Source organism: Apodemus sylvaticus, chromosome 6, assembly GCF_947179515.1.
Source record: "Apodemus sylvaticus chromosome 6, mApoSyl1.1, whole genome shotgun sequence".
In the NCBI taxonomy this organism is placed as follows: domain Eukaryota; kingdom Metazoa; phylum Chordata; class Mammalia; order Rodentia; family Muridae; genus Apodemus; species Apodemus sylvaticus.
This window is the reverse complement of record NC_067477.1, coordinates 95151525-95164831: the sequence shown is the minus strand read 5'-3', so window position 1 is coordinate 95164831 and position 13307 is coordinate 95151525. Positions and strand designations below refer to the sequence as shown.

At 44.7% G+C, this 13307-nt stretch overlaps 1 protein-coding gene across 3 annotated transcripts in view; it reads left to right on the top strand.

Moving 5' to 3' along the window:
• The window catches only part of Eipr1 (EARP complex and GARP complex interacting protein 1), a 486194-nt gene that overhangs the window by 87575 nt on the left and 385312 nt on the right, over positions 1 to 13307 (top strand). For all 3 annotated transcript variants that reach the window (XR_007978380.1, XM_052186013.1, XM_052186012.1), the window contains exon 5: positions 6180 to 6279. Coding sequence is in view for 2 of the 3 variants with exons in the window: in XM_052186013.1 (XP_052041973.1) it covers positions 6180 to 6279 (100 nt within the window). In the remaining variant the exon portion in view is untranslated. The remainder of the gene's footprint in view (positions 1 to 6179; positions 6280 to 13307) is intronic.

Below are 13307 nucleotides of genomic sequence, written 5' to 3'. Positions count from 1 at the left end.
TTAACACCACAATTCATGAGGTGTCACCAAGGCTGGGCCATCATGAACTTAATGGCAGAGGAGAGCTCCTTTAGTGCCCACTCAGGGTCAGTTATTACTTTGTTAACAAGAGTAGTTAGATGTGGGTGGTTATGTTTTCCAAACTCACTGACCATGGAGAGAAGTGCTGGCAGGGGGACCTGGGAGCAGTAAAGCTGAGCTGCCATTAGCAAACCCCGGTGAAGACCAGGGAAGCGAGGACCACAAACACAGCAAGTCAGTGTGCTAAGCAAGGCAGCGGGGTGAGAGACAGCACTCCAGGTGATCTCCAACCACCAAGCTTAACAGAACAGGTCACCACTTAAAAGGGAAAGAAATGTTTCTAGACAAATGACAGTGGAATCACACAGCAAGATTTATAGGGTCCAGCAAAAGAACTTGTAAGAGGAAATTTTGTAGTAGTGAGTATCCATGTTAAGTGTGTAGTGGTATCTGCATTAAGTTTATAGTGACTTGTATCTCCATTAAGTGTGTAGCAGTAAGTATCTGCTTAAGGAAAGAGGTCACACGCAGCACCCAGCACACGTAGGTGGTGACATCCAGTGCCTGGCATGGGCTAGGCGATGCCATGCAGTATCTTGCATAAGGTGGTTGTGACATGCAGTGTATTCTGTCACAGCAGTATTGTTGTAGCAGACTTCCTGTTGACAGTGGCTCTGAACTAAAATTGACCAGACAATATTTCCATAAAATATGACAGTATATGGTTCTTAAAAGGTAAAATTCAACAAGCTTAGTTTTGCCTGTGGAATTTAAGAATAGTAGACATAGAAGATTGCTCTCAAACTTGTGTTCGAACAGATAACGCTGCTGACAGAGGGGCAGGAGGTCAGAGGGCTGCATCTGGTACCTAGGAGTTCAGGTGAAGAAGTGACATTGCCAGTAATGCAGTTGGCAAGGCATACAAGCTAGATGTGTTTGAGCTTTGACTTCAGCACAGGGCTGCATTGCAGTTTCCAACTGGGAATGGGAGTGGACACATTTGGATAAGGGCCTAAGAATCTGTGTCCATCAAAGTCTGCAGGGCTTTAATTACCTGCCTTCAGCAAGTCACAAGAGTTATCTCCCCAGCAGCCCTCTTCCTGGGGAGCAGCCCTGTCAATGGGCTTCTCTTTCCTGAGCTGTCCCTGGTGCATGAGATCTACTCAGTTCTCCTCTGTACATCTCAAGTATACTGGACATGGAAGAAGCAGAGAGAGGCCTCACCTCTCCTCAGGACTCTCCTGTGCAGGGCTCTTCTAGGCTGTGAGAATTGACATTGGGCCAGGAAACCAGATGTTGTGAACAGTGTGAGAGGTGATGTGTCCAGCGAGGCCAGCTCACTGCTGTGTTTGGGAGAGGCGGTAAGAGGAGGGTGTATAATGCCTGAAGACTGTGGTTCCCTATAGTTGACTCATTCTCTCTGGTGTCAGTTCTGGGCCAGTGAAGAACCATGATAAATCCCTACCTCAGATTAGAGGCACGTGTAAGATACTTGTGTACTTATGATTAGGTGCTTAGGGATTCCCTGCTTTGGCCTGTCACCTGCAGGACACTAGATGTACAGAGCAGCAATTTCAGGGAGAGTCCTGGCTACCAGCAGGCAGCCCCAGGACTATGTTTAGCTGTGTTTGTATCCTTGTTGAGTGAGTATTTAGTGAAATGTGGGGCCAGTAAGTCTCTCCCTAGGCAAGCCTGTGATACTATCATGTACCTATCCAGCATTTGGGGTTCCAGAGTCAGGACAAGCTTCTTTGAACTTGGCAAATACCATGTCTTGCCTGCCTGCCCCTTCCAGGCTGCATAGATGCTGTCTTTAGCTTTTATATTCATCATGACCTTCAGAAACAAATGGCAGAGAACTTGGGTCTGGGACAAGAAGTTTTTGCAATGGCTGTAATAACTCAAAACTAGGTTATTTTCTAAAGCAAATGAATATTGCCTCCTATGAGCCTTAAGCATAAGACTTCTTTTCAAATTAGAATATGTTTCTCTCTCTCTCTCTCTCTCTCTCTCTCTCTCTCTCTCTCTCTCTCTCTAAAAGTTACTTCTACAGCCACTTGAAAATCATTTTATCTTCTCCTCTGTTCAAAATACTGAGAAACACGAGCTTTTTCTCAGAGACTGACAGAGCTGCAGATGAGCAGGCAAGGCGGGACAGTGTGTGGCCATCGCATTGGTCAGGGGAAGGTGCCAAGATGGGCTGTAATAGCAGGAGCAGTGTCTTGATCACAAAGTCTTGTGCTTCTGTTAGGATGGCGTGGGATATGCATAGCTGGTTTTCTGTGTATAGGTGATCTTTCTCATTGTCGGGACCATATATCTGACAGAAACAACATAAAGGAGGGAAGATTTACTTGGGCTCATTGTCTGAGGGGATACAGTCTATTGTGGTAGAAAAGGCATGACAGCTGGAGGAAGCTCCCTGCTCATGTCTCCATGGATAGGAAACAACTCAGAAGGAAGAGAAGCCAGCCCCAAAGCCTTAAGACTAACTCACATTGGTGAGACCTCATGGGTGTAGCCTTCACAGACATATCTAAGAGATAAAACATCACACCAAACTTCATGTTCCTATGGCTCTGAGACTCTTTCCGCCCCATCTTCTGATCTCCGAGCCTTAGGTTCAGGAATCGTGTTGTGCATCTGTCAGTTGGGGCTGGGCATCTCATGCTCATTTGTTCTCTGCACTTTCATCAGCTGTAGTGCTTTGCAACGATCTTCATCTGTTAGAAGGAAACACTTTTTGATGAGAGGGGTATAGATACTGTAGATACTACTACTATAGGAGTATAGATACTATAGATGTAGATAGACAAGGGTGTATATATAGATAAAACCTATGCTTACCCATGGCTATAAAAATTAATATTTAGAGTGTAGTTCATGGTATAGTGCTGTGATTCTGAACCTGTGGGTCTCAACCCCTGGGGGTGTCAAATGACCCTTTCATAGGAATCACCTGAGACCATCAGAATCACATATACTCTTCATTTAAAGAAAAATGAAACCATAAACTTTGTAAGTAAATGGCTGGACAAAGAAAAGGTCATATTGAGTGTGATAACCCAAATAACAAAGGGAGCTTCAGTTTAGTGTCCTTGTCCAAGGATGGACTTGGCAAGACCTGTCTGACACTGGAGCCAGTGCCTCAAAGGGGTCAAGGTTTCTGGGGAGCCAACTCTTCCCGCTGAGCTGTGGTTATTAGTCCTATGGCATCTGCATCTGAGGTGTCCTGTGTTCCCTTTGCCAATATTGTCTGACTTAGCTCTCTACTGATCTTGTCCATTTCCCCTCTGCAAACAGTACACAAGCTACTGCACCTCTTAATAAGCTTGCATCAGCTTATGCAGAGCCCCTGATCTTAGCTGTTGTTTCGTCTTCTTTAGTTTACATCTCTGGTCTCCCACACAACACTTTACCTTAGGACCCTTACTCCTGCCATTTCAGTTATTGAGGACTAGTTTCAAAGTATCCGAAAATTCCATGCAGGCATCCAAGAGAGTGAAGCAACAAGTAGTCTACCCAGATATGATACCTATGAGCTAAAGCAGCAGCCAGTCTGGCGCTATAATGCGTACTTCGGGAATAGCCAGCAGCTCTCTAGTTGTATGTAAGGCCCACTCAACAGAAGGGAAATCATGCCTAATACTAAAAACCCAGCCAACTGTCCAGGGCTAGTGAAGTCATAGATCCCAGAGAAGAACCCACAACAACCATTTCACGAAACCAGTGGTGGTTCTTAACCTTCCTAATGCTGTGACCCTTTAATATATTTCCTTATGTTGTGGTGACCCCCCCCCTTAATAAGTGTACCTTTGCTGCTGTTATGAATCATAATGCAAATATCTTAATAATGTTCCATCTGTATGTGTACCACATTTTCATTATGCTCCCCAGTTGAAAGACATTTAGGTAGTTTCCAATTTCTAGGTGTTGTGAATAGAGTGGCAGTGAACCATGATTGAAGAAGTATTTGTAGAACAGGTTATTGGGTCCTTTGGACATGTGCCGAGGAGTGGTATAGCTAGTTGGGTTTAGGCTAAAATAAATCCCTTTTGACAGCTCTCCACACTGATTTCTAGAGTGCCTAGACCAGCTTGTAATCATACCTACAGTGAATGAGGATTTCCTTTTCCTCCACATCTTCTCCAGCATTTGTTGTTGGTTGTTTTGTTGATTTTTCCATTTTGACTGGGTGATATGGAATCTCTAAGTTGCTTTGATTTGCAGTTCCCAATAGCCAGAGATGATGATCATATTTTTTGAGACATTTCTTATTATTGTTTCTTGTTTAGATCCCAGCTCCCCCTTCCTCCAGTTCCTTTCTTATTCTGTTTTTAAACTTGTGAGTTCTTTATGTATTCTGGATATTAACCCTGTCAGATGTATAGCTGGCAAAGAGCCCCTCCCATTCTGTGGTGGTGGTGTTCTTCTTCTTCCTCCTCCTCCTCCTCTTCCTCCTCCTCATTCTTCTCTTCAGCATCATCTCAATTGATTGTTGTGAAGTCCCATATGCCAATCATTGGCCTCAGTTCCCAGGCAGATGGAATCCTATTCACAAAGTCTTTCCTACCCATGTCCGGTCAGGCGCTGCCCTGTCAGGCGCTGCCTGCTCTCTCTTCTAGAAGTCACAGTGCTTTAGGTTTCACATTTTGGTCTTTGATCTATTGGGAGGATGTTTTGTTTTGCAATCAAAAATATGTTGCAGATCTGAACAGAGGGGTCTCAAAAGAAGTAAAAGTAACTAAGAAACATCTCAAAAAATGTTCATTGTCCCTAGCAATTAGGGAACAACCAGTCCAAACAACTTTAGTGTGTCTTACCCCAATCAGAATGGCAAGGATCAACAAAACAGCCTACAACAAGTGCTGAAGAGGATGTGGAGAAAAAGGAACCCTTATTTGTATGCGCCTTGATCACCCACCCCAGCTCTCTGAGACGCTTGCCTTTTATTACCATAACCGTACTTTTTGCTACTTTATTGGGTTCCTTTTTCTGACTCTCTCCTCTACCCTTATTCCTTACACACACACACACACACACACACACACACACACACACACACACACACACAGACACAGACACACACACACACACACACACACACACACACACGGTATGAGAAGGGTAAGAGGGGGAAGGGGTTGTCAATGCCATCGGGCAGTGTTTGTCTTAGTCATCAGGGTATCCAAGTTCTTCTTTTCTTTTTGCTCACAACCACTTAACAAACCACAGCTGCTCTGGTCTCTGGCATTTTCACATCCTCTCAAGAGTCCCCAGAATTTCAAATGTAAACTAGCTTCAGTGGGCAGAATCACACTCTTGTCAAAGCACAAGACAAAACATAGCTGCTGTGGACAATCTGAAGCAGCTACATACCCCACACCTAGGATTAAGACAAAAAACATATTCACACAACATTTTAATGTTTTTAAAGAATCTAAAATCCTCACTACAGTTAACTCTTCAGATCCATGGTTAGAGTAGTTGGGTTGCAACAGCAGGGACACTGGCTATGATTGGCTCAGACAGGGAAATAGCTTCTAGCACAGATTGGATACAACCTGGAGTATGGGTGCAGTTCTCAGCTCTGCCCTACTGACCCCTGAAAGGTGTTGCCTTTGCCTCACCAAAGATAAGACATTCACACGTGAAATCAACTTCTTCCTGAGCCTTGTCCAGCTGCCTGTCCTCCTGGGCCAGCTGTTCGTGCTGTAGCTACTAATGAGCTGTGGAGTGTGAGCATTGGCGTCATCCTGGATTGTGCTTGCGGCTGGTGAGGCTGGAAGGCCAACATTCTGGAATTGGCTGATTCAATTCTTGGTGAGATTTGTCGTTTGTTTTGTTTGTGACTTAAATGGTTCTCGCCATCCTCACATGGTGTATAGAAACAGGGACTGCAACGACTAATCTTCTCTCTTACAGGGGACCCAAGTCCCATCAAGAGAGTCTACCTCATGATCTCCAACCTTAATTGTGTCTATCATGCTAGGCCACAGTTTTGACATATAACTTTGGAGACACTGAGACAATGGAAGTGTCTCTGACATATGTTATTAGATGCCATTTTAAATAAACACTAAAGGCTTTGGGCCAAGAAAGAGCTTATGAGGGGTCCCCATTGGTCACATTAATATTTGACATTTGTTTTTCTTTAGTGTCGTGTGGGAACCGATGGGGGATGGGAAGAAGGTCATTTCCCTGGCCGACAGCCACATCCTGCTATGGGACCTCCAGCCCAGCTCAAGCCAGGCTGTGGTGAGTAAGAAGGAAGAAGCTCTCACTGGGTGGGCTTTGGAATTGCACCTTTTGGTCAAATGCAGGATCAATTCCTGATCCTCACATTTGTAATTTTGAAATCAGTTATCACATAGGGAATGGTGCAAGTACAGAGGCACCGAGCTGAGAACTGAGTGCTAGGCCTTCTTTGAAAGCACTGTGAGTGATGATGAGGCTCCCAGAGGATGGCTTCAGGTTCCAGAGTGTTCTCTTAAAAGAAAATCACACTCTGAGGAAGGATATTTAGGCAAGCTTAATTCCACATTGCTAGCTATCTTTCCATTTGCATGAATTTTAAAATAAATTCTAGCACTTTCATTCTGAGTATTCTATAGAGTTAAGTATTGTGTGTGTTTTTCGTGTTTGGTTCCTTAAGTCTTTCCTTTTTTAAATGTGTGTTCACAGGCATTCATAATTTCATTGTATGTGTTGTCAAAGAATCATTTTGAGAAAGAAGAAAACTCTAAAACCCTGCAATGAAACCTTATAATGCCATGTCCCCAGGGGCTACATGGTCACCTTCACATCATGAGAGTGTGTGGGTTCCTCAGGTGGCCATGTCTTATGTTTATTTGTTCCCATGACACTTACTGAGCTCTCTGCTGTCTTGGTGCCTTCCAGTATTAACAATGTCCCTAGGTTGAAGATAGAACATGGGTGATGGTGCATCGTTGCGATATGAGGCAGAGGCTAGACTTCTTAGAATAGTAAGTGACTTTTTAATGCTTAAAAACTCTGGCCACACTGTCTAAAGTTTGAGTTGTCCTGTTTTCTTAGAGCAGATAATATTTAAAGGAAACAAATCATTTTTAAAAGACAAAGTACCACATTCTGTGTGATAACCCAAATCCACAGGAGTGTTTATAATAAAAGGTCAGACAGGGGAGGTAGTGCCTGGGCTAGCATGTGGACAGGTCCAACCCTGGGAACACACTTGAAGCCCTTTCCCTTAGGAGATATGGTGAGGGGCTGGGCTGTAGTCGTCCAGCACTAATTCCTTCTTCAGCTGTATGTTAGCTGTCACAATTTTCAGAAGAAGAAAGAATACTCCTCCCCTGGCAGGCTTTGCTGTGACCCTGGGGAAGACCCTAAGCACTAGCAGAGGGTGTGCCCTGCTGAGGCCCAAGGGGCCACACTCTGGAGTGGAAAAGGCCCCACTTGCCCTTTGCTGTCCTGAGCTGTGGTCAGACGGTAAACACATCTTCACACCCCAAGTCATCGCTAAAGCATTTCATGTCGGGGTGATTAATCTGTAACTTATTTTCTGCAGAGACCAATTTAGTTTTCTCTCCCCCTTTTTTATCTGCTGTCAGCAGTTCTGTCAATACCCCTTTGTGACCCAGTGCCGCGGTATTTAATACAGAAACCTTCCCATCGATTGCAGCCTCCGCATACTGGTGTCTCTTCTTCTATTGTTTGAGGATATTGCCTTCTGTGGTAAATTTAATCTTATGCTCACTGCATCATTACCTTCTGCAATTAAATTGGAGACCCTTTGCCATTTATAATCATTAGCTGAACCCTGGGGAGGCCTGGAGTGTGAGGGTCTGTGGGGTGTGTGGACCCTGGTGAAGGGTTGGGCAGCCTCCCTGCTTTCATCTGCTCGCTCAGCTCCACGTCCTGCTGCCTTCAGCTCTGTGGGCGTCAGTGGAGAGCAGAGCCTGGTGTCATCTCTGTCCTGTCCACACAGGACTTCCTCAGGTGATGGCTCTTTACACAGTTGCACCTGTGAAGGAGCCGAGCATGTTTTAGAGACACAGTCCTGCCTGGAGTTCATGATCAGTGTTGACAGGAATTGTTTCCTTCACGGTTAGGTTCCCGTTCCCAGAACTGGATGTAGTTTGGAAGTATTTAGCTTGCCCTGTCACCTGCCTGTCTTTTCATCTCTTTAGTATGTGATTACACAAAGCACATGTTTGATATTCTTCTTGATTTCTTTTTTTAATGTTTGTATTTATTCACTGAGAATTTTATACATATTTTAACCATATTTACCCCTCCCCCAATCCCAGATCCTTCCCTACCTTCCTATGCACCCAACTCATCTTTAATTAGCATATATAGTAGTGTTTAGCATTTATCACATTTTTGAAAAAATTATTTTTGTTATTTCTCCTTCTAACATCCAGCTATTCCACCACCCTGTACCTTTTCCCACAAGAGATTTACGTTAAAAAAGAAAAAAAAAAAAAGACTTTGCATGGCACAGGCCTATAATCCAGCTAATCAGGATGCTTAGGTGGGAGAATTGTAATTTTAAGGCTTTCTTGATTATAGAGTGTTATAGGGCCAGAAAGGACAACTTAGTGAGACTCTGTTTCAAAATAAGACGTTAAAAGGGCAGAGCTCTAACGCTGGTAGAGCACATGCTAACGGGTCCTGAGCTTGATCTCCAGAGCAGCAGAGACTTGAGATGGGCAATATCCCCAGCAGCAGCCCAGGCAGCTCTTCCTGGTGTTGGTCGTGCATGTTGTGCTGCATTTGTACTGCATCCCCAAATTCCACAGTGCACAAGGCTTGCCCTTGAGTTGGACCCTGTGGTCTAGATAGCTGCACAGTGGTGGGGCTCCTGCCGGGGTCTCCACTGCCCTCAAGGAGCAGTGTTCAGGTTGTTTTCTCTGTTCTCTTCTTGTTCTTCTGGTAACCACCTATTGTCTTGCCTTGTCACCATATCCTCAGCTTTGTATTTTCTAGAATGTCATAGAATTGGGCCTGGTGCGTGGTGTTGAGCTCGGCTTCTCTCACGTTGTCAGTGCATGTAAGGTTCCCATGTCTTCTTATATCCCAGTCTCTACTTGTACCCAGGGCTGTTCCTCTTGGAGCTTAAGCCTGAGAACCTGAGGAACCTTGGATTCTGAAGGCTTTCTCATCCTGGTCTTCCTAGGTGATTATGCTTCTGTGTTCAACACTGAGGTCTGTGAGCCATTTAAGGCTATATTTATTTAAGGTCTCACATCTTGGACTCTACCCAGAGGGATAATGGGGCCTCCTACCACCCAGGTGAGTAAGAGAGTTCTTGTTTCCATTTAGAGCTTTTCTTCTGCGGTGGAACTGGAGTGGTTACTATCTAGAAACTTTCCTGATTTTTATGTATATTTTATAGGGGTATACAGGCTTCCATGAGGCATATCTGGGCCTTCTTTGCTTGTATTTACTGCTGTGGCCTCTCTGGCTTTACATCTGAGATAAGTAAAGCTTAAAGAAAGTCTGGGAATAACCCAAGGCCCCTCTGGCCAGCCTCTGGCCTTATATGTCTTACAGCAGCTACAGTTTTGCTTTGCAGAGCGGATACAGTCCTACTGCACGCACCTTCTATTAGTAGATTCGTCCTTGGGTGTCTTCCCTTCCAGCCTTATGATTGGAGACCTGGACATCCACACACATGTGGGTGAATGCTGTGTATGAGTCTTTACTTAGCTAGTTCCAGGGAGAATGGGAGGAAGAAAGCAAGCGGGCAGAATGAGTAGTAGTGGCTTGCTCCATAGTAAAGATGGCAGGCATTGCTCTCCATGCATTTCTTGTGACCCAGGCTAAGGTTGGATTGTCAGAGCCAGCCATGTGCTAGGCTTAGGTCAGCTGATGTCAGAAGTGGTTCCTAGCAGCTTTGGAGAGGTAGCTAGCAGCTTTGCAGTGAGCAGTCACTTCTCACCCGGGTTTGAGTACAGTTAAACTGAGACACGGGCCTAATGACTATGTGTTCGTTGACCCTCTGACTTGGCAGATGAAAGCAGAAGGCTTAAAGAGGCCAAGGAGCCTTCTGCAGGGGACTCGATATGAGTGACAGATGCAGGATTGGCCTGCTTAGTCCAGCAGTGGGAATTCCCAAGGTCCTCACCTGCCCAGGCCCTGTCTCTATCCTTCAGGAAGGGGGAAATCTCAGTAACTGGCTCAGGACTTTAGTTTGATTGGCTGCAGTGGTCAGTGACAATGTGCTTAGGGAAGGTGACTTTGATTTGTGGAAAAAACCGATTTGGAGCAACATGCTGAAAATAAGATCATTAATGAAGCTTGGAAAGCTTTGGTAGAAAAGTAAAAAATAAATGGAAAACATTTTCTCATGAGACTCTCAGTCCAGTGTGTTGTGAGCTTTGGTGGATCATGAAGTAAGTATCACCTTTACATCCTGAACTTGTCATGCAGACCAGCAGACCTACACTTAGGACAGCTGTGCTGGGTGTAGTGGCACACCTGTAGCTTCAATACTGTCTTAGTTAGGGTTTTACTGCTGTGGACAGGCACCGTGACCAAGGCAACTTTTACAAGGACAACAGTTAATTGGGTCTGGCTTATAGGTTCAGAGGTTCCAAGTTGGGAGCATAGCATAGGAGGAGCTGAGAGTTCTTCATCTTGTTCTGATAGCAAAGAGGAGAATACTGACTTCCAGGCAGCTAGGAGGAGGATCTTAAAGCCCATGCCCACAGTGACACACTTCCTACAAGGCTACACCTATTCCAACAAGGCCACACCTAATAGTGCTCCTCCCTGGGCCAAGCATATTCAAACTATCACAAGTACTGGGGGCTTGAGGCAGGAGCATCAAGTGTTCATGTCCTGCTTGATGCTATGGAGTGAATTCAGAGCTGATCTTGAACTTATATGTGAGGCTATCTTTTACAGTCAAGCTATCTTTATGGTGCAGGGTTTTGTAATTAACTAAGGACATAGTGTACTGTGACTGAGTATCTGTGTCCTTGGATTTTATAAACATTTCAGATAATTCACTGATCCCCAGCACTGGAGTCCTATGTCCAACAGCTGAGTGCTGGTATCCCAACTGTAGGGGTACCTTCCTGGCAACAAGTAGGTCTAAATCTTTTTTATTTATTTTTTATTAGATATATTCTTTATTTACATTTCAAATGTTGTTCGCTTTCCTGGTCCCCCCCACACACCCGAAAATCCCCCAACCCATCCCCCCACCCATAGTAAAAATGGCATCTTGCCAAAAGCAATCTACAGGTTCAGTGTAAATTCACATCTTTAGGACTAAGTATGGTTATGGAAAGGAACTGCTAACACTGGAGTTGTGGTGCAATCCTAATTCTGAATGCCCCTGTCTCCACATCCAGGGTCATCTGACAGGTGACCCACTGCAGAATGTATGGGTCAGGGCTGAGGTAAAGGGGTACAAGCAAGGGAATGCCTGTCATCGGGTGGTAGTGCAGGCTTTAAGATGAAGGCCTGTTTAGTGCTGCTTTGTAATAGGATGAGCCTGGGCAGGCTGCCTTGCTTGACTGAGCATCATCTGCATGTAGAGTTACAGAGCATGGAGTATAATGGCAGAGTTGTGTAAAGACAGAATCCTAACTGTGGCCTGGCTAGCACTTGGCACATACTTGTCAGACAGACAGACAGACAGACCAGTGAGTGGGTGTTAGGTAGTAGGGCTCTGAGTAGGAGGCTGAGTAGACAGGTACATGCATGGAGAGGTGCATTGGCAGTTAAATGGTTCCATCCATTCATGGGTACATAGATGTCTGCGTGTATGTGATGTTATAGTACTTGCTGTCCAGACTAGATTATTGATAATGGTCACCAAAGATCCTAGAGCAGAGAGGCAAGAGCCAGAGAAGAAAGAAACTGAGATGCCAGAAAGTTGGTTGTGTAATGCCCTGTTAACTGATATACTCAAAGTCAGCAAGTGATGATCAATATTCAAGCATGAAAGACGTGTGTCCAAGCTCAGCTTTTTTAGAGACCCAAGAAGGAGGAGCTCAAGTTCAAGGTTATTTTGGGCTACCTAGAGAGTCCTTATCTCAAAAAACAATATGAAATGAAGCCACACTGTGGACACAGTACAACTTGGTTGTTCCTGGCCTTACTTTTCTTTAAGCATTACATGTTCCTCTCAAAAGGTCTTTATTCCTGGCCAAAGAATGAACTGTAACTAGGATGGTCTCTTCAAAGGTCACTTGGTCTAATGGTATCACAGAAACAAGTTTTGTATTCCGGTCCATCCTGGTAAATACCCATGAGTTTGCATATGTGGCCTTCCAGAACCAAGATGCTCTGTATAACACAGGGAAGAGCAAGTAGAGGCCCATCTGCTGTGTCTGGTATAACCTGAGTACACAGCTGTGATACACAATTCTACTAATGGTTTTGTCACCTATACCTGTGTATATTTTCTATTCAGGCCCCTCAAGACTCTCAAGACCAGCCAATGGAGTATAATTCAGAGAGATGTGCCCTAGATGGTAGTATATAAATGACACACTGGCTTCTGTGTCCTCTGATGTGCAATGCCACAAGGTGTGGTTTGCATACAAACATGGCAGGATACCATCTGTACCTTGTCTGCAGGTCTTTGGTTGCATTAGCTTTCCCATTGCTGTGTCACAGTTCCTGTTACAAATGATGTAAAAGGAAGAGAGACATATTTTGCTCAGTTTCAGCCCACCATTTTTATGGTAGTAGAGCAGAGTGGTTCACACCCTGGTGGGGGCAGAGAACAGAGCAGAGCATTTACTTCATGATGACCAGGAATCACAATAGAACAAAGACAGAATTCAGACAAGGTGCAACCTAAAGAGGTGCATCCCAATGGCCTGCTTCCTCCAGCTAGGCCCTGCCTCCTACGATTTCCAGACCCTCCTTAAATACTGCCCTATAGTTGGGAGCCAACCATTCAAATGCCCTGAGAAGGCATTTCATATTTAAAGTGTAACATTCTTCTTCTGGCTCCCAAAGGATATGATCATCTTATAATACAAAATGACTTAAGCCCATCTCTAATAGTGTGTAGACTTAGCATTTTAAACATTGTTCAAAAGCCCATGTTGACTCAGGCCACTCTTAGCTGTGTGCCCTGTAAAACTCAAAAATCAAATTGCTTACTCCAATAGACAATGGCACCAAGTGAACATCTCTATTCCAAAAGGGAGGAACAGGAAGTCAGCAATGAAAGACTGGAGCAAAGCAAAACTGGAACGCAACAGGACAAATGTTAGCACCTCTAGTTTCAAGTCTGGCAACCAGCACACAGCCGTGATGTGACAGCCAGAGGA